Raw genomic sequence first — 24,816 nt, forward strand, 5'->3', positions numbered from 1 at the left:
AATTGTGTCTATTAGGTAAATTTATTTTGTAAAATAAATAAGATGTTCTAATATTCATCCATAAGAATGTTTCTGCACATGGTCTACTCAATTTACTCACAAAAATTACTAATGACTATGTTATTGATTGCTATTATTTTGAGCCTTTGGCTCTCAATACACCAATTTAGTAAGTTGTTATTCATTATCTATTATATTCCAGATGCAGTGTTCCTGACTTTTGAGGTGAAATAGCATGTACTCTCAAGAAGTGATAAAGCCACCATCATACAGTGTTGATGTATGGAGGCAGGAGGTAAGTGGAGTCCAGCCTAGAATACAAGAGCTAGTTCCAGCACAGCTAGGGCTACACAGAGAAACCCTGTCTCAAAAATAATGGTAACTCTGGTCTGTACATGACTGTTTTCAATTCTTTGTCATTCTAAGGTCCTCATAATTCTGGCCATATAGCCTCTCAATATCTCCTTAGAAACACTGGAGTGTCATCTGCTATGTTCACTTTTATAGCCTCAATATCTTTTCAGTATAAAATATGAGGTGGATCCAGATTATTTTCTACATCAGCAAGGATAGAATTGAGGGCCTACTAAAGAAAGGCCAAGCAAATTCTGTAATGAGAAATAAACATTGTTCCTTGAACACACAAAGCTTGGTGAGAACAGAGAGGAAATAGAAGGAAATATTCAGAATAGACACTAGAGACTCATAAGAGGATGGGGGTTTTCTGTATACACTAGAATTGCATGGTCACTGCTGGCTAGAACAATAGCTTGGAAATCCTCTAACATCCAAAGTGGCCAGATACAGACAAAGAGATGGATTGTGCTGCTCTCAGACAATGGAGCCAGGAAGTGACGTAGAGCTTATGTTTTTGTAAGTGGTGAGCTAAATGGAGAAACGTTTGTTGGAGTAACCAGTTTTCATTGCTGCTGTCATTTTGTTTCTATAGTTTAGATACATTAAATCTATATTGTCCAACTTACCTTTGGAGCTTTGGAATATAATCCTTATTTCCTGATCTGTCACAACTAATTGATCTATATCATCAATTAGTTATGCATGAAGTTTAAAGGTGAAAGAGGACTAACTTAAGTAGTTTATATATTCCATATATTAAAAATTTTACTTACACTTTGACTACTATATATAATACTCTATCCAATGTTCCTGTGCATAAAATATAGCCAGTAATTTTTATACTTTCCTTTCAATAAACTTTTAGAATGGATTATATGGGAAATTTAAAGCAATAATAAAAGCTGGGAAACCTACTCTCTTAAAGTTTATACAAACACTGTAAAACAATGCTTAGCCCATTGTAGCACAGCAACAAAATATTAGGCATTGTAAGCTTAAAAAAATTTACTGATTTGATAGGCAAGAATATGTTACTGTTTACTGCAGTAAAATGTTGACACTAAGTAAATGGAATTTATCTCAGGTCCAGACAGAACATTTTTCTCATGTGGAATTCTAACTTTGCAGTTTGAGTTACCAAATTTAAGAAATACAATATGAAATCCAAAGATGTTACAGACTGACATGCTTCCCATGTTCAACAAAATTGATGTTATGTTAATAAGTTAATATGCTAATATGTTAATAAAATATTTCAGTTCATTTTATTGATGAACATTGTGATCCATTTTTTAGAAATCTTACTAAAATTACCATTGAGAGTTTTGTTAAATTGGTACAAAAATAAGACCATGAGACAAGTCCTGTTTTGAGGTCTGTGTACCAAGATATGAATATATCCTTTGCCAATATGTATGCTGTCATTACATGCAGGTACCACATGCTACCATGTTGTAAGTCTGTTGTTCTGGGAGAGCATTTTAAGCCATGGAAAACACACCTGTGATTTTTTCCAGTTACTTTCTGAGACTCATGGGAAGATAGTCTGAACTCAAGAATTTGCCCAATCTGTTGTGGAAAACACATTCAAAGGACCTGAAAAACTATCTGTAAGGATACACATGAACAGAGAGGGGGGAATCTGTATATGATATTTACATGAGAGAACTAAGCTAAATTATTTAAATGGTTTAACTCTTAGAAACTGCATAAATCAGACTGATATTATATTTTTCCAACAAATGTACTATTATTAGTATGAAGGGCAGAGGTGGGTCTCACTGCACTTAAAGTCAAGGACTCAGCAAGCATCTTTCACAAAAGTTATAGGATGAAACACTACAGAATTGAGTATGATTGAGTATGGAGGATTCTCAAAAGACTGAAATTCAAATTGCCTTATGACTCAGCTATACCACTCTTGAGTATATTCCCAAAGATTCTATATTCTACCACAAAGATACTTCACACCCATGCTTATTGCTGCTTCATTCATAATAGTAAAGAAATGAAATTGACCTAGCTTTCCATCCACTGATGGATAATGAAAATGTGATAGATACAGATAGATGGATGGATAGATAGATAGATAGATAGATAGATAGATAGATAGATAGATAGATAGATAGATAGATCAAGTGTGGTGGGGTGATTTTATTCAGGAAAAATAAAAGTGAAGAAATTTAAGTGAGAAATTTATTTGTCAGAAAGACAAATAAAAAATTGTCTGTTTCACATGTGGAAATTAGTTTCTAATTTTATACATTTTTATTCAAGTGGGAGCAAGTGTGTGTAGAATATGGGAAACTACAAAGAAACCTATGAAAAGAGGTGGGGAAGTTGTCTTTAAGGGAAAGTGGTGGCAAAGTAAAAGTGGGAAGACTGCAGTGACAACATCTAAGGAGGTATAGCAACAGAAAGACAAGGAAGAGGAGAGGGGAAGGAGATTGTAATAAATAAGCATATATGAAAATGACTTAAAGAAACCTGTTACATAACCAGACATGATGGCACACACCTTTAATCTCAACACTGAGGAGGAAAAGGAGGGTGAATCTCTATGAGTTTGAAGCTAGTATGGTCTACATAGTAAGCTACAGTCCAGTTAAAGTCACACTCTAAGAAACTGTCTCAGAGAGAGAAGTGGGGTTGGGGGGAACCTTTGTAAGGGAATTTTAAAACAAAACACTTTGTGTACTCCTCCAGTCTGTCCACGGTTCTTGGTTTATAGATTCCTTGTGTGTTTTCCAGAAGTAGCAAAGAAGGTAATAAGCCCTTTGCACACAACCACCTCTTCAGTTCTACATTTTTAAGGATTGTGTGAATAGATTGGGTCAACCCAAACAACCTCACCTCAAAGCTTTTAAGTTTCATCACATCTGCAAAACTCAAACTCCCTTCAACATGGAAAATATCATCCAGATTCTAGGCATTAAGATATGGTCATCTTCATTGGATATTACTACATCCACAAATGCTAGTCACAGAATCTTTGTCTTACACAACCCAGTAAAATAGTAAGAAAGAAATTCTACAGACATTTTAAAATTTATAAATGTCTGTAGATCTCATTTATAAATAAGATCTGTCAATGTAATGGATACAGGATATACAAGACATAAATCGAGAATAACTCAAAAATCTGTAACCCTAAAAGTGGTCCCGAGAGGGTGAGACGGCTGGAGCAACTAAAGAAGCCACATATAGAACAAATCTAAGCTTAATGATTACCAAAGACTGAGCAGGGCAGTAGTCAGATCACCTTATATGACATCACTAGCTAAAGATATCACCTACCTGCCTTGATTTTTCAACACAATACTCTCATAACTTGAACACAGTACAGATGCACCAAAATTAATCCAGTTACTTCCCACCTTGTCCATTTGTATATCAAACTAAGAAATAGGTAAAACCAGGGAAAAGTAAATAAAATAGTATTTTTTCCTCTATAGCAAAATTATGGACTGAGACATTTTATCACTGTGTTTACCAAACACCTGCTTTATTCTTCTAAGATAACCTCATCATTGATTAGTGTCTGAATGTCAGTTAGCCTGTTTCTCTTCTAAACTAAAAGTCCAAGCAGTGAGACCTATGTTGTATTCTTTTTATTTACTTCTAGCACTTACAGGAAGGTTAGAATATAGAAAATATTTTCCAAATACATGTATGGATGCATAAGTGAATATTTAATCTTAAGAGGTTGCTACTGTACCAACACATTCTCGGTAAGCTAACAATCCACTGCTGCTGTGAATAAGACCAGATTCTAAGGGGTTAAAATGTTGTAGAGTGAAGTATAACTTATAAACATTGTAGGAGATGATTTTAAGTATGGGATATTTCATTTCTTAATCCACCTCAAATGGCCTGCTAATGGTTATGGCATTTTTGAGGTGTTAAAATTTCCCTAAATTGGATTGTGATCATGGTTACTACATAATTCTGTGATTGTTCTAAAACTATTGAATTATGCACTATAAATGGGTTAATTTTATAATATGTACACTATATCTCAATAAAGCTGTTTAAAACAAACCTTCCAATGAACCATCACAAGGAAAAAAACTTTACATCAGCCAATAAAGCATGTAACCATAATCACATTCTGGAAGAGATATAAAAAGCTTGTATCAGGCAAGTGAAGTCCTCTGGGAGCGTCCGCACCCTGGAGGCACAGTAAATTAGCTCTACCACAGGGAACTGGTCCCTCCACTCTGTGCTTATCTCCAAAGGAGCTGGATGAGACTCAACATAAGCTCAGCTGTCCCTGGAATCTCAAGCTTCCTGCACCTGCTAAGTTAGCCTGAGAGGGACTCATTGCTGCTGGATGGGCTCTGTAAGTAAAACTTGGTTCGATGAAGCTGCTGCCTCTGTGCTAGCTTAGCAGGGGGGAAGAATTACATTGTGATGTGCAGAATTAGACAAGATTGTGGAGTAGAGGGCAATAGAGGACAGGAAATTTTGAATTATGGATTCCCAGGAAGCCTGCAGAGAATGAATGAGCATTTTGTTCTGCCTGCTAGGGGCCTGGATAACCTGTCTTTAGTCAAATGCTTTAATTAGTGTTCTGATGCATTCATCATGATCAGTTAAACTCATTTCTAAGTCCAATGACTCATGCAAAAAATAAAAGCTTGTAGCAGATCATACTGATACATACCTGCAATACCAGTCTTGGGAGGTGGAGGTAAGAAGATCAGAAGCTCAGACAGACCAGTGGCTAAATATTAAGTTCAAAGTCATCCTGTGATACATGAGACCTTGTCTCAAAGATGTAAATGAATGAATCAAATTTAATTTAAAATAAAAATGAAATGACCCGTTGTGAACAGTTTTGCATGCCAGGGTTTTAGTAGGCAATTCACTCATCCAGCCCTATAGATGAGTAACTGGATTAGAGGAAATACACATAGCTTATAGATTTCAGGGAAATAAATTCTTGAGAACATGAACATTAGAATTAAAGATAACTGGGTTCAGGATACTGGTTATGGTACTCAACCAGCTATATGTGACCCTGAATATGTTTCATGACCTCTCTCACACTTATTTTTATTCTTTTCATTACAAAAGTAAATTTAAAGTAAATCCATTAATGCCTGTTACATGTTGATACATTAAGAACTTCAGACTAGGACACAATAAGGCCTGCTGATCTGATACATGTGATATATCAGTATGAATAATTTGCATTGCTGTACAAGGCTTCCAAACTAGTGTTTCTGAGCACAGATCCAGCCCTGGCCCACCACTAAAGAAGATTAGCAACAGCCTGGAGAATACTGATGATGCCACATAGACTAAATCAGCAGCAAAGGCAGACAGGCTACAGCTCTCAATATTGCCATGAAAAAGAACACTGTCTAAATAAGAAAGTTCACACAAAACAGAATGAAGTGTGTATGCCCTAGAGAAGGTGAGTCTGACAGATCTGAGAGTGATGGCACACAGCAGAGCAGTTTGGAGGAGACATAAATGGTGAAGAATGCTTGTAATCTTGTCACTTAGGAAGCCAAGGCAATAACATGTTAAATTACAGGCTAGCTAGAGCTACATAGTAAAATCTTGTCTCAGTGAGAGAAAAAATAAAATTGCAGAATAATGTCAGGAAAATTTAGTTGCCTGTTATTCTCTAATATGACCAGGTGACTTTTTAATGTAACAAAAATAAGTGATAAAATATAACCTGAAATACCAACTAACATCCCAAACATTGGCAAACTGGAAAGAATGATGAAAAAACAATAAATGGAACAAGACAGAGAGAAGAGACAAGCAGAAATGCAGTGATAATTTTAATTAGAGGATTACTAGACCTTAATATCACTTTCAGATGAAAGAAATGCGGAAGTGCCAGGTCGGATGAGGGAGGAAATGAGTTCTGTTGTTGTGTCTGAGGAATGAGATGTTATCTCTCAGAAACAGATATTTATTCATTTTTTATTACCACTAGATGCAAAGAGTTTTTACTTGTTCTCCAAACTGTGGTTTGAATTTCTCTACCGCCTCACTCTGTTCCACATTTCACTGTTGCCTTTGTGTTTAACCCTTCCACTATTCTGCTAACTTTTGAAATGTAGAATTAGATGTTATCATTAGACAGTTCGTGTATGAGTCAGATGGGTGTGTGTTGTTTAAAGCCATGGTCATAACTCAATCATCTCAAGAAAGAATACAGACTGTAAGAAGGGATAGGGAAAGCCAAACTTTCTACAGCACCACAATTAATAAGGCAGAGAACAGTGTTTTCTGATAAATGGTGGAGAGGTATACTCTGTCAGAGTAACCATTGAAGCAATTGAAAGAGAAAGTGTCAAGGAAGAGATAATCAAATTTTGAGAAAAGGGAGAGAAAATATCTGAAATTTATATCGAATATTTAGAAACTCATTAGTCACTGAGTTTACAGATTTTCTGAGAGAGAACACATATCTGGAATTTATACAGAACATTTAGAAATTCACTAGTCACTGAGTTGACAGATTTTTCTGAGAGTTCTCAGTGAGGAAAGTATCCTGCTTGTTACCAAGGGTGAAGGAAAAATAAACAACATCAGATTGTTCTTCAGCCTCTTTCCTTGCTCGATATAAACTATACAACAGAAAACTGAAGAAATAATATTTATGACTGATCTCTCCATCACCTCAGCACTGTGGCTAGTAATGACACATACTAATGGGTCCTAGCTGAGATGAGAATTTTGGAAACATCTGCATTAAAGTGTGTAAAGCTTTCATTATTGAGTTGGGGTGGAACTCGTGAAAAGGAACCAATGGTGTCCAGTAAAAGGCTAAAGAAGGAAAGGAATCTTGTTGGAGTTAAATTAGGAGAGATAGAGAACAGCTTGTTTGCTTATTCATAAAATATTTGGAAATGCCTGGCTCTTGACGCCTTAATCTAGCACATCACCCTTTCCAAGAAGCTCAAGATTCTTATGCTCTCATCCACTCATTTCTCCCTCAGCATCCAGACTATACTATGAACCCTTTTGTGTAATGTTCTTATAGTTTTCTATTGATTTTATCACTTCTCATGCTATCTATGTCAAGAGCACACTTATCCTGTCTTCACTCTTGTGAACTCACATCTACTCATCAAAAGTTTAGCTGTGTGTGATTCATCTACTGTGTTGATATTCTCTAGAATTAATTCCTAAACACTTCACACAGACCCATTTGCAGACACAGAACACAGACACTAGGAGGCTGCTGCCTGTGCTTTCTCGGTTTTTATCCCTTAGACATCCCCTACCTTAGTGAATTCTATGATTAATAGCCCATTTCCTAGTCTATGACCCTGTAGTTCTCGCTATACCTATACAGTATCCGGTATGCCATTCATACTCGAACTCAGTTCATTTTTATTGTTTGTAAGGGTCACTGGACTCTTTATTAAAGAGGATGTTTTGAGCTTTAGGAGTGGAGTATATAATCTATGACAACCTCTTTGGCTTCCTCACTTCACTCATGTCTTTTGAAATGTAGAATTAGATGTTATCATTAGACAGTTTGTGTGTGGGTCAGATGGGTGTGTGTTGTTTAAAGCCATGGTCATAGCTCCATCATCTCAAGAAGAGAATGTGGATGGTAAGAAGGGATAGGGAAGGCTAGCAAGACTAGCTAACAAGACTCTGTGAGTACCCTCTATTCTATCTGTCTAATGTTGAGCTGACCTAAAGGTTTGTAATAAATAGTCAACTGCTTATAAAGAATCCCTGGCTGTCAGAACCTGGAAGCAATCTACATGACCCTGAACTGAAGAATGGATAGGGAAAATGTGGTACATTTACACAATGGAGTACTACTACTCAGCGGGGGGAGGGGGAGGGGGAGCAATGTAATCTTGAAATTCGCAGGCAAATGGATGAAACTAGAAAAAAAAAAAAACATCTGAGTGAGGTAACCCAGTCACAAAAAGACAAACATGGTATGTACTCACTCATACATGAATTTTAGACATAGAGCAAAGGATTACCAGCCTACAATCCTCATCACTAAAGGAACTAGGAAACAAGAAGGATTCTAAGAGAAAAATGCATGGACCCCAGAGAATGGGAAGAGGCAGGATCTCCTGAGCTAATTGGGAGCTTGAGGAGTCCTCATCCAGTGGCTGATGGAAGCAGAGGCAGACACCCACAGATAATACACTGAACTGAACTCTGGAACCCAGTTGCAGAGAGGGAGGAATGAAGATCAAAGGGGTCGGTACCAGGCTGGTGAAACCCACAGAAACAGCTGACCCAAACAAGGGGGAGCACATGGACTGCAGACTGCTGTCTGGGAGGCCAGCACGGTAATAATCCAGACCCCTGAATGTGGATGTCAATGGGGAGGCTTAGGCACTCTATTGGCCCCCTGGTAGTGGATCAGTATTTTTCCCTGGTGTAAGAAGGGACTTTGAGAGCCCATCCCACATGAAGGGATGCTCTCTCGGCCTGGACACATGGGGGAGGGCCCAGGTCCAGCACAAGATGATGTGTTGGACTTTGGAGAGCCCCCATGGAGGGCCCTACCTTCCCTGGGGAGCAGAGGGGGGATAGGGTGGGGGGCTGGTGGGGAGTTGTGGGAGAGGGGAGAGAGAGGGAGAAGGAATTGACATGTGAAGCAAGCTTGTTCCTAATTTGAACTAATAAAAAAATAAATATATAAAAAAAGAATTCCTGGCTGTAAAAAATAATGTGTGGTCCTCTCTTTGTCTAGCATAGATGAAGAGAAAATTTAAGAAACTTTGGTTTGAGAGTGACAAATGGCCCAGCCAAAAGCAGGCAATTTGAGTTCTCTGCTCCCAGAGCAAATATGGATCAGGCCAAACTGTTCTGTACAGTTTGTTTTGTCTCATCATCATCTTTAATCAAAAAAGAGAAGGAAGAAGTTATCAAGAAGAATAAAAACTGGCCATGAATAAATAAATTATTGAAAAACAAGTTATTAAGAAATAAGGAAACTATTCAAACACTAGTTTAATTTTTTAAGTCATCATTTGTAAAACTTTCTGGAACTCAGTGACAGAAATAACAAATCAGTCATTACCTGTAAAATGAAAGGCATGGTTACCAGAATTAACAGATATACATGGTGACTCCCTGCATTCCAGAGCCATTATTATTGTTCAGTGTTACACAACTAGATATTGGAGTTACTGAAAAGCCTCAAGGATAGTTCTCCCTCACTTGGTTACAAGCTTAAAGGGAAGATTTTGTATTATTCTTCGGCTTCTAATACAGAAATTTGCAAAAGACTTTTACTTGAGAAATATCCTATGGCATTCTGAAAATCTTAGCATTCTTCATCTCAGTGTAGACAATACACAGAAAATTTCTACTGCTTTGTCTATGTGCCTTCCTCACGTTCTGCAAACCTAAGGCATGACCATATTCTGACAATCCTCTTCTGCCTTTCTTAGCTCTCTTTGATATTTAAAATGCTTGTTTGGATTTTTGAATGATTCTATTTTAAATTGCAAACTATGGTTGTGGACATTTATGAAATGCAATGTGGTGTTTCCCTAAATATATACATTCAGGAATGATCAAATCAAGTTAATCAGTATATCTGCCACTTCAATTTGTTATCATTTGGGTGGTTACAATTGTTGAAATATCCTCTTGGAGCTGTTTGGCAGCATATAGTACATCAGTATCGATACTTAATTCTTTTCATGGTGATGACCATCCATTTCTGATGTTAATTTCATCACTCCCCTGAGGATACTTAGGACTGAAACTATCTAAGACTCAAGATGTACTCAATTCAAATAAATTTTGCCTTTCCCCTAATATTCCAGTGATTTCAATTATTTTCCCAATTTGATTTTAGTAAGGGCCTTAAAGGGGGAACTTATTTGAGGTTGTATATGTGTTCTGGAAGTATTTAGGTGTCCCTCTGTGCCCTTTTGTATCCTATGCCTACTGTCTGTCACTTAGTGACTTTCTTTCCCACCAAAGAACTTACCCCAAACTTGCTACTTCCCATTGAGGCATCTTTAACCACAGCCTTAGGTTTTCCCCAAAACCCCAATTTCCAATTCATGACTACCCATCTGCCTGGTTTAAATTTGCTACTCAGAGGAAGAAGAAAATGTGATATTTTCAATAAAGATTCATCTTCCTCTGCAAAACAAGACAGAAACATTTCATTATATCTCTCAGCCAGCATGCTTCTACAAAATGCAGAGAATTTATAATGTAGAATTTATCATTCAAAAAATTTAGAACAGATATAGTTGAATATGGCAACATATTGCACCAAGTTGATACTAGTGTCCTCTGTCATCTACAGCTGGAAGAGTCAAAAGATAGATCACACAGTCCAAATGCAGCTAGTAGGAAAGAACCTCAGAGAAGAAAAGTTATGAACTGAGACATTTTTAAATATATATATATATATATATATATATATATATATATATATAGAGAGAGAGAGAGAGAGAGAGAGAGATCTATATATATAGTGGCAGTAGTTGAAATCATACAAAGTTTTATCAATTTAAAAGAATGATTCCTACTTTCGTATATTGCATAGATGCTCACCTTTGGTAAAATAAATGTTGGATAAAATTATTTATAAATAGAATGCACAAAGACCTCTTCTGTACTTTTAATCTAGCATGTCAACTTTCCAGAACACCACAACTTCTTCCATCATTTTCTTGCTCACTGGTGTGCCCGGGCTGGAAGGCTTCCACATCTGGATCTCCATCCCTTTCTGCTTTCTCTATGCAACTGCCCTCTCAGGGAACAGCCTGATTCTCTTCACCATTATCACTCAGCCCAGCCTCCACGAGCCCATGTACTATTTCCTCTCCATGCTGTCCACCACTGACCTTGGGCTGTCCATATCCACTCTGGCCACCATGTTGGGAATATTCTGGTTCAATGCCAGGGAGATCAGCTTCAATGCCTGCTTGTCTCAAATGTTCTTCATTAAACTCTTCACTGTCATGGAATCCTCAGTGCTGTTGGCCATGGCTTTTGATCGTTATGTGGCCATCTCCAATCCCCTTAGGTATGCCACTATTTTAACTGATTCCAGAATAGCTCAAATTGGGGTGGCAATTGTCATCAGAGGGACTGTAATGCTGACACCAATGGTTGCACTTCTTAAGAGACTAACCTTCTGCAGGAGCCATGTGCTCCACCACTCCTACTGCTTCCATCCCGATGTCATGAAGCTCTCATGCACAGACACCAGGATCAACAATGCAGTTGGATTGACTGCCATGATTTCTACTGTTGGTGTAGACTCGGTCATCATCCTCTTTTCCTATGTCCTGATCATTAGAACTGTCCTCAGCATTGCTTCCTCTGAAGAGAGGAAGAAAGCCTTCAGCACATGCATCTCCCATATCGGGGCAGTAGCTATATTCTATATTCCATTGATCAGTTTGTCCTTTGTCCACAGATTTGGGACGAGCTCCACCCTATGTCCATACCATGATTGCTAACACCTACCTGCTGATCCCTCCTGTCATGAACCCCATCATCTACAGTGTGAAGACCAAGCATATACGTAAAGCTATGATAAAAGTTTTCCACTCTAAAGAAGTATAGTCACAAAAGTCTAGAGCTAGATGGCTTGCTTCAGGCCACGTCATCAGTTAATGCTAGAATACACATAGAATACCAGTTACTTTAACTCCTTATTTCACAGATGAGGAGACACTGATATATAAATAGGAAGCAAGACAGTGGATATTCCTATGCATCAAGGTTTTCCTTGCCACTTTTTGTTCTAAACTAATGTTTCTATCCTTGTCAACAGCCCTTTTATTCTTACCTCATTGTAGCAATTAAAATTTCATATTAAATCATCCTTTTGTAGAAAAGTAGGTGGCATTTTCTAACTATCTGCCATCCACTGTTCAAAGAAAGTAAAGGTTGAGAGCTTCTATGTGAACAGAGATTTATATTCAGAAAGTAGTTTAATACTATGTCCATTTAACAAACTAATGGTTGTAAGTTGATTCTAGGACCTATGATCTCTCCAAGCATGAATTCTTGGCCAGATTCACTTCAGACATAAATAAATCCTGTGGAGCTGACTTTAAACCAGATCATAAAGCAGTTGGTTACCCCAAAAAACATCTTACCACAATTTCACCCCTGAGTATATATTGCCAGTTCTATCATTTTTAGAACTTGTGATGTTCATAGGTGAGTAAGAATCAATGGCTTTTGTTCCCCAGCAGCCAGGATAACACCTTCTGGCACTATGGGAGCCAGTCATCAGGGGAAAAGCTTCCAGATCAGTACCAACTTTATTTCTCCTAGTCTTACTACTAAAGTATGTGGTGTCTTCAGAAATAGTGTCTTACCATCAAGTTCTGGTGGGAAGCTAAGAGCAATGAAAATAGCCTACATTATTTTGAATTTTCTGAGACGTCCCTTACCAATAGCTAGAGGGGAGATATTCTATACTCAGGACTGGGATTTTTACAACCTCTGACTTCTGGAAGGAGTGTCATCCTTTCTCTTAATTATTACTACCCTTGACTTACATGTGTTGAAATATCCCAGCACTTTGTTCTCAGGCCTATTCTTCCTGTTGTGCTTCTTTTTCTGGTCTTTTCATCTGATATTATGACATTAAATGCCCTATGCTGAACAACCACAAGTTAACATTCACAGTCCACACTCATCCAATATGTGTCAATGTTTGCATCCGGATGTCTCACAATCATCTTAGATAATCTTAACAGTGCCAACAATAAAAATGCATGCTTATCTACAGGCTTTCACAACCAGGAACTCTGTTTTACAAATCACTAAGATGAAACATTTGCAGTGAACTCTTTGCCTTGATGTTACTCCTGCCCCGTGCCTGTTTATGCACAAATCCAGATTCCAACAACTTACATTGCTTCCACTGCTGTCATGAGGATGGCAGCCATCACCTTGAACCTGAAGTCATCTGTGAATAGCTTTCTGGAGAATCTTCTTGCATGCATTTTACAGTTAAGAGTGCTTATTCTAGTACACATTGCAGACCTTATCACTCCCTGTTTAGCACACTCTCTTGGGCCCTTGTCTGACCCATGGAGGAAACTCAGGGATTGTAGTAGTGTGTGAGGGCCTCTACATATTCTGAGTCTCCACCACTATTCCAGTTCCATTTCCTACTGCCCTGGGTCCACCCTAGTAAGTCTACATTAGCCTCTAGATGGTTTCTTGTGTCATCAGGCACACTCCAGCATTATAATTCATACTCACTGTGTTTTTTTCTGCCTGTGATGATGTTCTTTCTCTTAGAGATCAACTGCTGGCTTACATCCTCTTTTCATGCAGTCTCCTACCCAGTGAATCTTACTGCAGGAGCCCGAATATTATAAGGATAAAAATCATAATAACAATACTTCTCCTTCAGTTCCTAACAGTATTTACCCCATCCTTACCTGCCTTTTTTTTTTTCATTCCTAATACTTTCAACACCCAACCGGGGAAGGGAGGCTTTTTGTTTTGTCTTGCTTGTTTCCACACCACAAGAAAAAATTTTAAGGATAAGGAAATTATTTCTCACTGAGTGTCCTGTCTCCATTTACCTCTTAAAAATCCTTTACCTTCTGTACATTATTCTAAGCCCAAGGAGAAACTTGCATTTTTTCTACTCTGATTGTCCTCTGTCACTTCAAGCCTTTACACAAACTGGTAGCTCCACTTATGGTAGTATCTACTATCATCACCCTCCCACTTAGAAGACAGGTGACTTATCAGGAGGACCCTCATGCCCTTGATCTGCCATGTACCCCACCCAGATCCACCATCATCCCCTTGTACTTATTTCACATGGTGATTCTCTCTAGATTCTATTATAATTATTCTTTCCACAACAGGGTTTGAGTTCACTTCTCAAGACCAAGACCATCTTACTTGCTGTTGTTCTGTTTTTACACTTCTATTAATATCATCTGGCTCCTTGAATCTTTAGATTTCCTTTCTTGTTGATGGCTTTGTTTTGATTTGGTTTTAAAATAGTTGCACAAAATTCCCCATGGTGGCACTGCACTATCCCAACCTTGTAAGTAGCTGGGGTTATAGTGTGTGCCACCATTCCTAGTTCCACACTATCTTCTAACCTCAGTTAAACTGATGAACAAATACATAAGATCTTAAATATGTATAAGAATTTGGATGGCACACAAAAGCATATCATGGTTCCCAAGATGTTTATTTGTGTAGGTTCTAATTTTGAAATATGCTGATGCAAAGTGTTCTGCTTTGATCATTTGGCTTAGCATCACCTTGCCTTAATTCCTGCAGCTTCCTCTCCCTCCCCCGCCCTCTTTCTCTCCCCATCCAACATAAATCTTCCCTTGTGTAATCCTTAATAAACGTGAGTTAAAAGCAAGAATAAAACATTGGGGAGCCATTTACATGGATGATTTCTATTTTGAATAAACTACCAATTTCTGTTTGTTTCCATCCCTTTCTGCTCTCTGAACCTCATGGATCATGCTCCTCATAAGGTCCTGACCTATAACAAAGCAAAGATAAAAGTCCAAAATAACTGTAGAAAAATCCAAGAAGGAAATATTAGAAGATGAAAATATGTGGGTTTAAATGTTAGATTTTTGCCTTCTTCATTGCATAAGGTGTGATTGTTGGAGATCAGTAAGAGCGACTTAAACTGAGAGTGAAAGATGACACTATTCAGTCTTAAAATTGGAAAAGAAACCTAGTAGCAGTGGCACATGCCTTTAATCCCAGCACTTGGGAGGCAGAGGCAGGTGGATTTCTGAGTTTCAAGCCAGCTTGATCTACAGAGTGAGTTCCAGGAATCCAGAGCTGTTACACAGAGAAACCCCCGTCTGAAAAAAACAAAAAACAAAAAACAAAAAAAAAAAAAACTGGAGAACAACTCACTAGTTGGTCAGGCAATGCCAAATAATCAGCCCTGAAAATATACATAGCAAGTAACAGAGTACAGATTGAGCAAGTTATATTTATGCATTTAGGAATATAGATATATGTATAAATATGTAACAATTAATAAAAAGGGGTCATGCATTTGAGAGAAAGAGCAAAGAGGAGTATATGGGAGAATCTGGAGAGAGAAGAGAGAAATGTAATTATATTATAATCTCAAAAATTACATAAATTTTTCTTTGTTATTTTATTAATTATAGATGGATGGGATTTTGTCTTCCCCATTATTTGGCAATTTCATTTAGATCACCTGTGTGTGTGTGTGTGTGTGTGTGTGTGTGTGTGTGTGTGTGTGTGTGTAAGTTTCTACTATATTAGGTTTCCATACTACCCCTCAAATGCCCCTTAATTTTAGCTATCTCTCCCTGTGTTTCCTTTCAAAACCCCCTCTCCCTTCCCTACCCCATTTGATCCTTCATTTCAGCCCCCCTTCATCCATATCTATTTATTCTACTTAAGTCTCCTAATAAGAAGTAATTTTTAAGGTGATAAGAAGGAATCTCAATCTTAAAAGCTAGGCACTTGGATTTTCATGACACTTCTGGAGATGCCCTCTCTGCTTACATCTACACACTAATTTGTGCAACACTACTGTCCAACAACCCTGGAAACTCATAAGCTTTCACAATTATAAATGGGCAACTTGACCTGAAAATGGGTAGTTTGCATAGCAAATGTTATTCTCTGACCAAGTTGGGTCCCCACTATGAGTCAGAAACTTTCCTAGAAACCAAAGTAATCACAGTAATATGGGTATTATATTTAGAAGGAAAATTAGACAAGATGGGTTGAAGAGCTGATTATAGGAGATGAGGAAAAAGTGTACATCTTAAGTTTAAATTCATGAGCACACCTAATCTTATCTTCCTGAATGCATCCTTCAAAAAATTTCTAGAAATGCAATTAAATACACATACATAGTTATGATGTCCTTGATATGAACTATGCATTCTCCCCCAATGCCAACAGAATAAAGCCTTCAGTCCACAGTTTAACATCATCTCAAATCTATTTGCCTTCTCAATTCCTCTTTTCTTTTTATATTGCCTCAGAAACATGACTCTACTTAGAGAATTCTGTTTCCTTCTGTGAGTTATCTCTGCTTAAAACCCCTCCTCTTGGGGTGGAGAGATAGTTCCACAGGTAAGAGCACTGAGTTCTCTCCAAAGTAATAAGGTTCAATTCCCAGCACCCACATGGCAACTTACAAACATCTGTAACTCTAGTTCCAGGGCTACCTGATGTCCTCTTCTGGGGTCTGCAGACACAAGTCACAAGACATGCATACAAACAAATACCCATATACATTAAATTGATTTTTTATTTAAAAAAATCTCCTTCTTGGACTCAGCCTTGATTAAAAGTATATCCCTATTGAAGTCTCCATTAAAATCACTGATATTTGTTATTATTCCATATTATGTCAAGAATGTTATTTAAACCCCGTCGGATAGTGGCTTGATCATATTCATCGCTGTATGCCCTAAGCTCAGTATGATGTCTATATAAAACCAGCATTAAGAGCACATTCTTTTACATAATAAGTGAATGAACACACTCCTGAATATAGGTGTATTGTAAGTCTGGATACTTAATTAACAAGACAATAATTATGTTTCTGTTTTTAGAGAAGATAAGACTGATCTGTGAGGCAAACCAAGAAAGAAAAGGAGACAAGTCAAGATAAATGTCAATCAAAGGTACAGACATACCTGTACAGGAATCAAGGAAGGTACATATCACTAGAGAAGAAATATCAGAGGGCTTAGAGATATCACTTCTTGGAGAATATGGTGCTTTAACTGGATTTTAAAGGCTTGAAGTATGAAGTCACTAAAAAGAAAAAGTGAAAGACCAGAATGGACAGGGATGTACCAATAAAAACAAGTCCATGTGGTGGAGACAATTAGATACTAGTTTATAGGATTCTCTCTAGCTCTGAATAAGATCTTCAGTTCACTGAGATTTGAAGGGAGAACATAAATTGATTGCTAAGTGCTACAAGTTCCTTTATGGGCAGTTCACAGAATTGTCCTCCATTCCACCCTCTCTCTCCCTCTTCCCTCCACTGGAGTACACTGCCTGCCTTATTCTTAGGTGCTGGACATACCTGTTCCTTGGGAAACTTATTTGCTATCTCTGAATATTCTTTTGAAAGCAATCTTCCCCGAATTTTTCCATGGGGGTAATCCCTCACTTATCTCTCCAAGTATCTCCACCAAGAATCTTCACTTGAGGCTTCTAATCCCTCCTCCTGATATGAACATGTTCTCTTTTTTTGGCTTTTTTATACAGGGTTTCTCTGTATAGCTTTGGAGCCTATCCTGGCACTTGCTCTGGAGACCAGGCTGGCCTTGAACTCTCAGCGATCTGCCTGCCTCTGCCCTCCGAGTGCTGGGATTAAAGGCGTGTGCCACCAACGTCCGGCATGAACATGTTCTTTATCCTCTTCATTTTTTTCTCCTTGTGACTATCTAGCATTCTATTTAGTTTATACATTAATTTAATTTAATTCCAGTCAATCTAATCAAAAAGTATACTTCATAACCTTGGGAATTTTCTCGGTTTTACTTATGAAATTGCAGGCTCTTGACAAATACTAGTTGAATGTGAATGAATACATGAGATTCTCTATCTAACATTATCAGTGTATGATATAAACCAAAGAGAGCCATCTTTGCTAATGGTACAGATACAAAAAGAAGTGACTTCACTATATCGGGGCTATGTTTAAACTGCAAGAGAAGTAGGAGAGAGTTATGGAGACACAATGGACTTATTTTGAGTTATGGAACTACATGTTAGTGTACCTACTTGGGATTGAAGGCCAATGTGAACTCAAACAGTTCAAGGATCGTGACTATTCCTACACTTTGCCTGCTGTGTCTAGTAGATCAGATAATGAGGAAACACTAACCTTGTGGCTGACTGTGGAAATTAGATCAGCTCGGAGGAGTCGAAACACGTGTTTGTTGTCAAAAGAATCACATGTGTCACTGTGGGAATGGTGACTGAGACCTTGGCCCTTTGAGATTGTTTCCCTAGACAGGAAAAGTGGGAAGCCTGTAAGAACAGCACACGAGTGGACATGAGCATTTTACTCCTCTGTCTGCCAGATCCCAGGAGCATCAGCTGCTATTCCCACAGCCAGTTCCTCGAGCCTACTGCGTAGCATTATAAAGAGACCAGTTCCTGAAAGCGAAAGCCAGATCCAGCTGCCCTCCTTGAGTAGAACTGCACCATTCTCAGGTGAGTGCTCTCTTACCAGGAGTCTGCCACTCCTGCCACATTGAGGGACCTTGAAGACCCCACACACTTCATTACAAGACAATCCCCAGTGCCCTAGCAGATGATCTCCGGAAAAGCAGGTGATATATAACAGAATTTTGTTCAACTATAAAGAATGAAATAATACCATTTACAGAAAAAATGAATAGAACTGGAGATCATTGTGTCAAGCAAAGTAAACTAAACTCATATGCAGAATCTCTCTCTCTCTCTCTCTCTCTCTCTCTCTCTCTCTCTCTCTCTCTGTGTGTGTGTGTGTGTGTGTGTGTGTGTGTGTGTGTGTGTGTGTGTGTGTAGAAAATAGAAAGGGACTATCAGAGGAGAGGAAGGAAAAGGGAATTATGCATTCCACATGACATGAAGAAGAAAAAGAAGGAAGAAGGAAATATTTGAGGGTGTGAAGAGGACAAACAAGAGGGTGGTGAGGAGCTGAATAAGAACAATGTATAATACGTTTCCATGAAAATGCCATGGTAAATCCTTTTACTTTGTATGCTAACTTTAAAAACTGATGTTTAAACACCCTAAAGAAACTTCAATAGCAATTATAGTCGGTCGGCATGTCATTTTAGAGAAAATTTATACCCTTAACACAGTTTTGTGTTATATTCAGTGAACACTGTACATCATTCCATTTGTTAGATACTGTGTTTAATTTCTCCCAGTAATAGTTCGTAAGTCACAATGTAAAAATTTTCTACTGGTTTTGGTTAAATTCGTTATCATTGATGCTATTGTGAATAAAAGGTTTTTGGAAGAGCATTTTCTGATACTTCATTATTACTGTAGGAAATATTGAGCTTTGTGGACTGCTATCAACACTCCAACCTTACTGTTTTACTGTTTATATTAGTGTTTTGTAGACTTTTTAAGGTCATATAGCTAAGAAAAAATAGTTTTACCTCCTTTAAAATAACACAATGGACCAGAAACTAGGTCTGTGCTTTAAGCACCAGCCAGGCTGGAAAGATGCTATGCAGAGTGGTGCATTAGGAAAGCATCGTACTGTGGGTGAGAGAGACCTGATGGTGGATGAGAGAGATCTTTCTGTGGATGAGAGAGACTTGAGTGTGGATGACAGAGACCTGACTGTGGATGACAGAGAGACCTGAGTGTGGATGTCAGAGACCTGACTGTGGATGACAGAGACCTGACCATGGATGAGAGAGCCCTTTAATATGTCAGTGCCACAGAAGCCCTTGAGAATGTGAATTGTTACTTTTGCCTCTTGGTACACCTCCAACCTGCCTTCTTTTCACATTTGTCCCCATTTCTCTAGGGTACAGTGGTCAAGTAATATGGTCTTTCTCCAGGGAAGGTTATTTTGCTTTGCTTACACCACACAGAGTCATTTGTTGAGACATTTGCATTCTCTCCCACAAGCTGTTTATAACAGATACAAAGACGGATGTTGGATCCAAGATAGAAATAAAAACACACAGGGCTGTTTTCAAAAAATAAAAACATACAAGAGTGTTCACATTCCCTGTGTGTCCACACCAGGAGGGAGATGTGACAATGGGAAATGGGTGTTTTGACAGAAATCTAGACATATCAGGACAGGGAAATTGTCAAAGGTCACAGGATGATACCTCGATAAACCAGAGAGGTCAGCTCGCCAGACAGAGTGGCATCCGGACTACAGTAGCCCTGTGAGGATTGAGTGGTGTGCATTGAGCTCAGGCTGGGCTCACAGTTCTTGTTGGGTTGCTCATCCCAGTCTCTTGCAAATTATCTTGCATCTAATTGAAAAGTGTGATTGTCTCTGACAGTATCAGGTAGCAAGGTTTAGAATTCATTATCTGTCAGTGAGGAGAAGCTGTTCCTTTACCTGCAGAAAATCTAAGGGTAGAAAAAAATCAAGACCAGTGGTACAGATTTTATAACCTTTGAATTTTTAATCTGTTTGTCTTTGCTCATGCATGATAGGGAGACTGCAGCTTTAAAATTTTTGGGTTCTCATTTTTTATGATTTAAAGCATTAGTTTTCTAAACTCTCTCCATTAAGGGTCATTTCCAAGATGTATTAAAGAGCTTGTTTAGAAGGGGAAAAGCATCCTGGGAGAGATAAACAAATTAATCAGGGTACCCTGGATACTGTCAACAAGGACACCTGCATCATCTGCTTCTTAGCATCAAAGCCCCTGATTCTCATACCCAAGCCAGTAACTGCTGAAGTTAACCAGCTCTAAAAACAGGACATTAGGGAGTCTGGCAGAGAAAGAGTTTTATGTGAGTACTCAGATGATAAGATGGGAATGAGATTGAAACAAAGCAACACTGGGCTCCGGAAAACCGAGAGAAGAAACCCCTCCCTTGACATGAATGACTGACTGGCACAGATCCCAAGGGAAATCCTCAGAATACCATCATAAAAAAATCAGTAATACTGCTCCCCAAATCAGGGCTTTGAAAACACCCTTGGTGGTGACTTCCAAGCAACCAGTTAGCTGCTGGCCAGCTACTGGAGGTAATGGATCCTGCCGGCATCTTCATTTGCAAAGAGAGAGTTCCAAGGAGCTGGTACGTTTGGTTCTCTGAGTCCAGATAAGTTTCCTTTTTCTTTTCTTTTCTTTCTCTTTTTTTGAAAAGCATTTTCTATTCCTCCTGCCTTGGAAAATCCTTTATTGTCTCTTCCATCTACCTAATTCTGCTCATGCTCCAAGACTGAAATGAAATGAACATCATGTCTAGGAAAGCTCCTCTGTCTTTGTCATCCCCTGAAATCAATGAATCTCTTCTGCTAGCTTTACCACAATGCTCTAATGTATCTGTTACTTATCCATCTCCTGTCCTAAGCAAGCCTTGTGGAGGCCCAAAGGAATGATTCCCAGATCTGTGTCTCAAAAACAGCATTGTGCTTAACAGGTCATTCAAGCAATTACTTCTGAAATTTGAATTAATAAATATAAAGAGAGAGAGAGGGAGGAGAAAGAAAAATGGTGAAGGAAGGAAAGCAGAAATAAAGAAGGATAAAACGAAGATGAGAATAACAGGGAAGGGATGGGGAGAGCAAGGGAAGGTGATATCTCTATCTGAAAAGTTAGTTAATATGGTAATTTTACAAAATGTAGAGTGCCTAGTATCCAGACAGTCCAGGTAGAGACAAAAAGAGGTTTCGAGGAAGTCACACTTCGGGGATAAGTATTTTTCCACCAAAGCTTTATTTTGAAATTTTAAGTGTCCCTTAGTAATGGTGAATAATAAACTAGTTTTCAGCATTTACATTTCTTCCTTTGGAAAAGAAAGCCATGTAGCTTATGAAAGAGCTGAGGTGTAGATGGAGGCAGAGTGAGAAGGGAGGGAGGGCTCCAGGGGACTCTCTGGAGAATCAAGCTCCAGGGGACTCTCTCATTCTGCTCCATGTCCTTGCAGGCTGTCAGTGTGACCTCACCCTCTCCAGTACTACTCACTTGGTGTCAGCGATGAGCTCCTGCAATTTCACACATGCCACCTTCGTGCTTATTGGTATCCCAGGACTGGAAGAAGCTCAATTTTGGTTTGGCTTCCCACTGCTTTCCATGTATGCTGTGGCATTGTTTGGAAACTGCATCGTCGTGTTCATCGTAAGGACAGAGCGAAGCTTGCATGCACCCATGTACCTCTTTCTCTGCATGCTGGCAGCTATTGATCTGGCTTTGTCCACATCCACCATGCCCAAGATCCTCGCCCTCTTTTGGTTTGATTCCCGGGAGATTACTTTTGATGCCTGTCTTGCCCAGATGTTCTTCATTCATGCTCTCTCGGCAGTTGAATCTACCATCCTGCTGGCCATGGCCTTTGACCGTTATGTGGCCATCTGCCACCCACTGCGTCATGCTGCTGTGCTCAACAATACAGTGACAGCCCAAATCGGCATGGTGGCTCTGGTCCGGGGATCCCTATTCTTTTTCCCACTCCCACTACTGATCAAGCGGCTGGCCTTCTGTCACTCCAATGTGCTCTCCCATTCCTATTGTGTCCATCAGGATGTGATGAAGTTGGCCTATACAGACACATTGCCCAATGTAGTCTATGGCCTAACTGCCATTCTGCTCGTCATGGGTGTAGATGTCATGTTCATCTCCTTGTCCTATTTTCTGATTATACGAACAGTTCTGCAACTGCCTTCCAAGTCAGAGCGAGCTAAGGCATTTGGAACCTGTGTGTCACACATTGGTGTGGTTCTGGCTTTCTATGTACCACTCATTGGCTTATCAGTGGTACACCGTTTTGGAAACAGCCTAGACCCTATTGTGCATGTTCTCATGGGGGATGTCTACCTTCTGCTGCCCCCGGTGATCAATCCCATCATCTATGGTGCTAAGACAAAGCAGATCAGAACACGGGTGCTGGCTATGCTCAAGATCAGCTGTGACAAGGACATTGAAGCTGGAGGAAACACGTGACCCTTACCATTCCATCACCCTTGTTCTAGAGAGCTTAATATAGTAATTGATCAGACCTGTTTAATTCCCATAAGCACATTAGTGCTTTTCCCTGGATGGGATAGTGAACTAAAGTATGGTTTATCTTCATCGTGGATATAATGTGAAATAATATATATCAATGAATATTGTGTTGCTTAAAGACTCTGCTATAAAATGAGACACAGTGATGAAAAAGAAAATAGGAATTGTGATTTAAACTAACTGGCCAGGTTTGTCATTTGGATGGAATAGGTTCAAATTATCAATGACTTTGTTTTATTCATACTCTCTTTGTCGTGAAGCTATTGTTCAGCTGTTATGCATAACTTCTAAAATGGTAGCCAAGATTTGTTTCCTTCACTTCAAGTTTATTATTCACTACCCAGGAACATATCCAAACTCTAAATAGTAATGCTTATGAATGTATCATGTATGCTTAAGATGGTCCAGGCTGAATGACAAGTGTTTTTCAGCCTTTCTGTGATCTCACCCTTTCTCCAGGGAAGGCACCATTTTTGCCCTTTATGTGATAGAGGCTTTAATGAGAAAAGAAACTTTCTTGTATGTGCTGTGCCAAGATTTTAAATTAAATTTGATAATTGAGTAGATTTGTTTTACTACCATGTTATATTGCTTCCTGTTTAACATCTGCCATCTATTTCCTCTGCCTGTCACAAATCCTGTTTTCTCTGTGCTGTGTGCTAACATGGGTGTCTTTCTGTTTGAGCTAAGTGATTAACCCTGTCCTAGGTAGTGGCGGCAAACTGTTCTTCCTGACAGAGTAGCCTGCTTCTTCTCAGATAAAGGGAGGACCTTTCAATCTTTTAGTCTCCTAAATATGCTTGATCGATTTTGTCTTCTTTGTATTATATCCTGTATCTGTCAACTCTTTTGAATGTGTAACATATGATAGAGACTGAGTCTTGACTTGTGTCCAACAACATAATAATTTATCTTAAAATGTTCAGTGTTATTTCTACCATGTTTATGTTCATAGAATCCTATAAAGTAATGTTAGGAGGTATGAGAGCTCCCCTAGTCTTCTTTATCATCAGTGCAAAGGTCCTGCCAAGTATGACTTGCACAACTGTAAAAATGTTGAATGAACTTATCTCATGTACAATATTCCCTTTGTATTAAAAGAGATGATGAAAAGGTTCTAGAAATAGTAGTGATACTTACAGAATAATATTAGTGTATTCAGCATATACTTAATGCTTACAATGGTGAAATTTATGTAATAGGTATCTGCCACAATTAAAAAATCATTTAAATTGTTGTAAAATATTTTATTGTCAATTATATAACATTAATGCAGTAATAAAAGTTTAGATATGTTAGATTAAAGAAAATATATTAGTAAGGCTTTTAAAAATAGCTCTAAAGGAATGATATTAGGCCTGAAGTACCAAAATCTAAAACTCAATAGTTTGCTATTGTTATAACAGACCCATATTACAGCCTTTCAGAGCTGGTAGCTGTACTTATAACTGGTCAGATAACTTAAGGAGGAGCCAACAGCAGGAACAGCAAGATTTTTCTGTCACTGCACACCCTTGGGTAAGTTATGTACTTTCTTTGCATATTTTTTTTTTACCTATAACTTTGTAATAGGCTTCATTCCCAAAGCTAAAAGGCAGAAACAAAAAATTCCAAGGGAACTTAGTTATTCTTTCTGTGACTATCATGTAATAGTTTAACAAGATCTTTTTTATTAGAGTAATAAAATGGTAATCATGTGGATGAGGGGAAATCATTTGACATTGTTATGACTAACATTTTACATCAGCTTGGCTGAGATATAACCTCCTGATATTTGAACATACATTTTTCTGGA

General features: G+C 38.4%; 2 protein-coding genes across 2 annotated transcripts; both read left to right on the top strand.

Annotated features, from left to right (window-relative positions):
* Positions 1 to 10,967: 10,967 nt before the first annotated feature.
* On the top strand, positions 10,968 to 11,910 carry LOC100760836 (olfactory receptor 51F2-like). Its single transcript, XM_027407971.1, is given in 2 exon segments — positions 10,968 to 11,767; positions 11,769 to 11,910. Coding segments are annotated over 2 exon segments (942 nt in total).
* A 10,085-nt stretch (positions 11,911 to 21,995) lies between these two features.
* Positions 21,996 to 22,958, top strand: LOC100759672 (olfactory receptor 51E2). The gene has a single exon (XM_027407970.2). The coding sequence runs from the start codon at positions 21,996 to 21,998 to the stop codon at positions 22,956 to 22,958; it is 963 nt and encodes a 320-aa protein (XP_027263771.1).
* Positions 22,959 to 24,816: the final 1,858 nt, after the last annotated feature.

The sequence above is a fragment of the Cricetulus griseus genome, chromosome 3, assembly GCF_003668045.3.
Source record: "Cricetulus griseus strain 17A/GY chromosome 3, alternate assembly CriGri-PICRH-1.0, whole genome shotgun sequence".
In the NCBI taxonomy this organism is placed as follows: domain Eukaryota; kingdom Metazoa; phylum Chordata; class Mammalia; order Rodentia; family Cricetidae; genus Cricetulus; species Cricetulus griseus.

Bases quoted from the DNA above. Each gene is read 5' to 3' on its own strand.
- LOC100759672 (XM_027407970.2), top strand. From the start codon at position 21,996: ATGAGCTCCTGCAATTTCACACATGCCACCTTCGTGCTTATTGGTATC.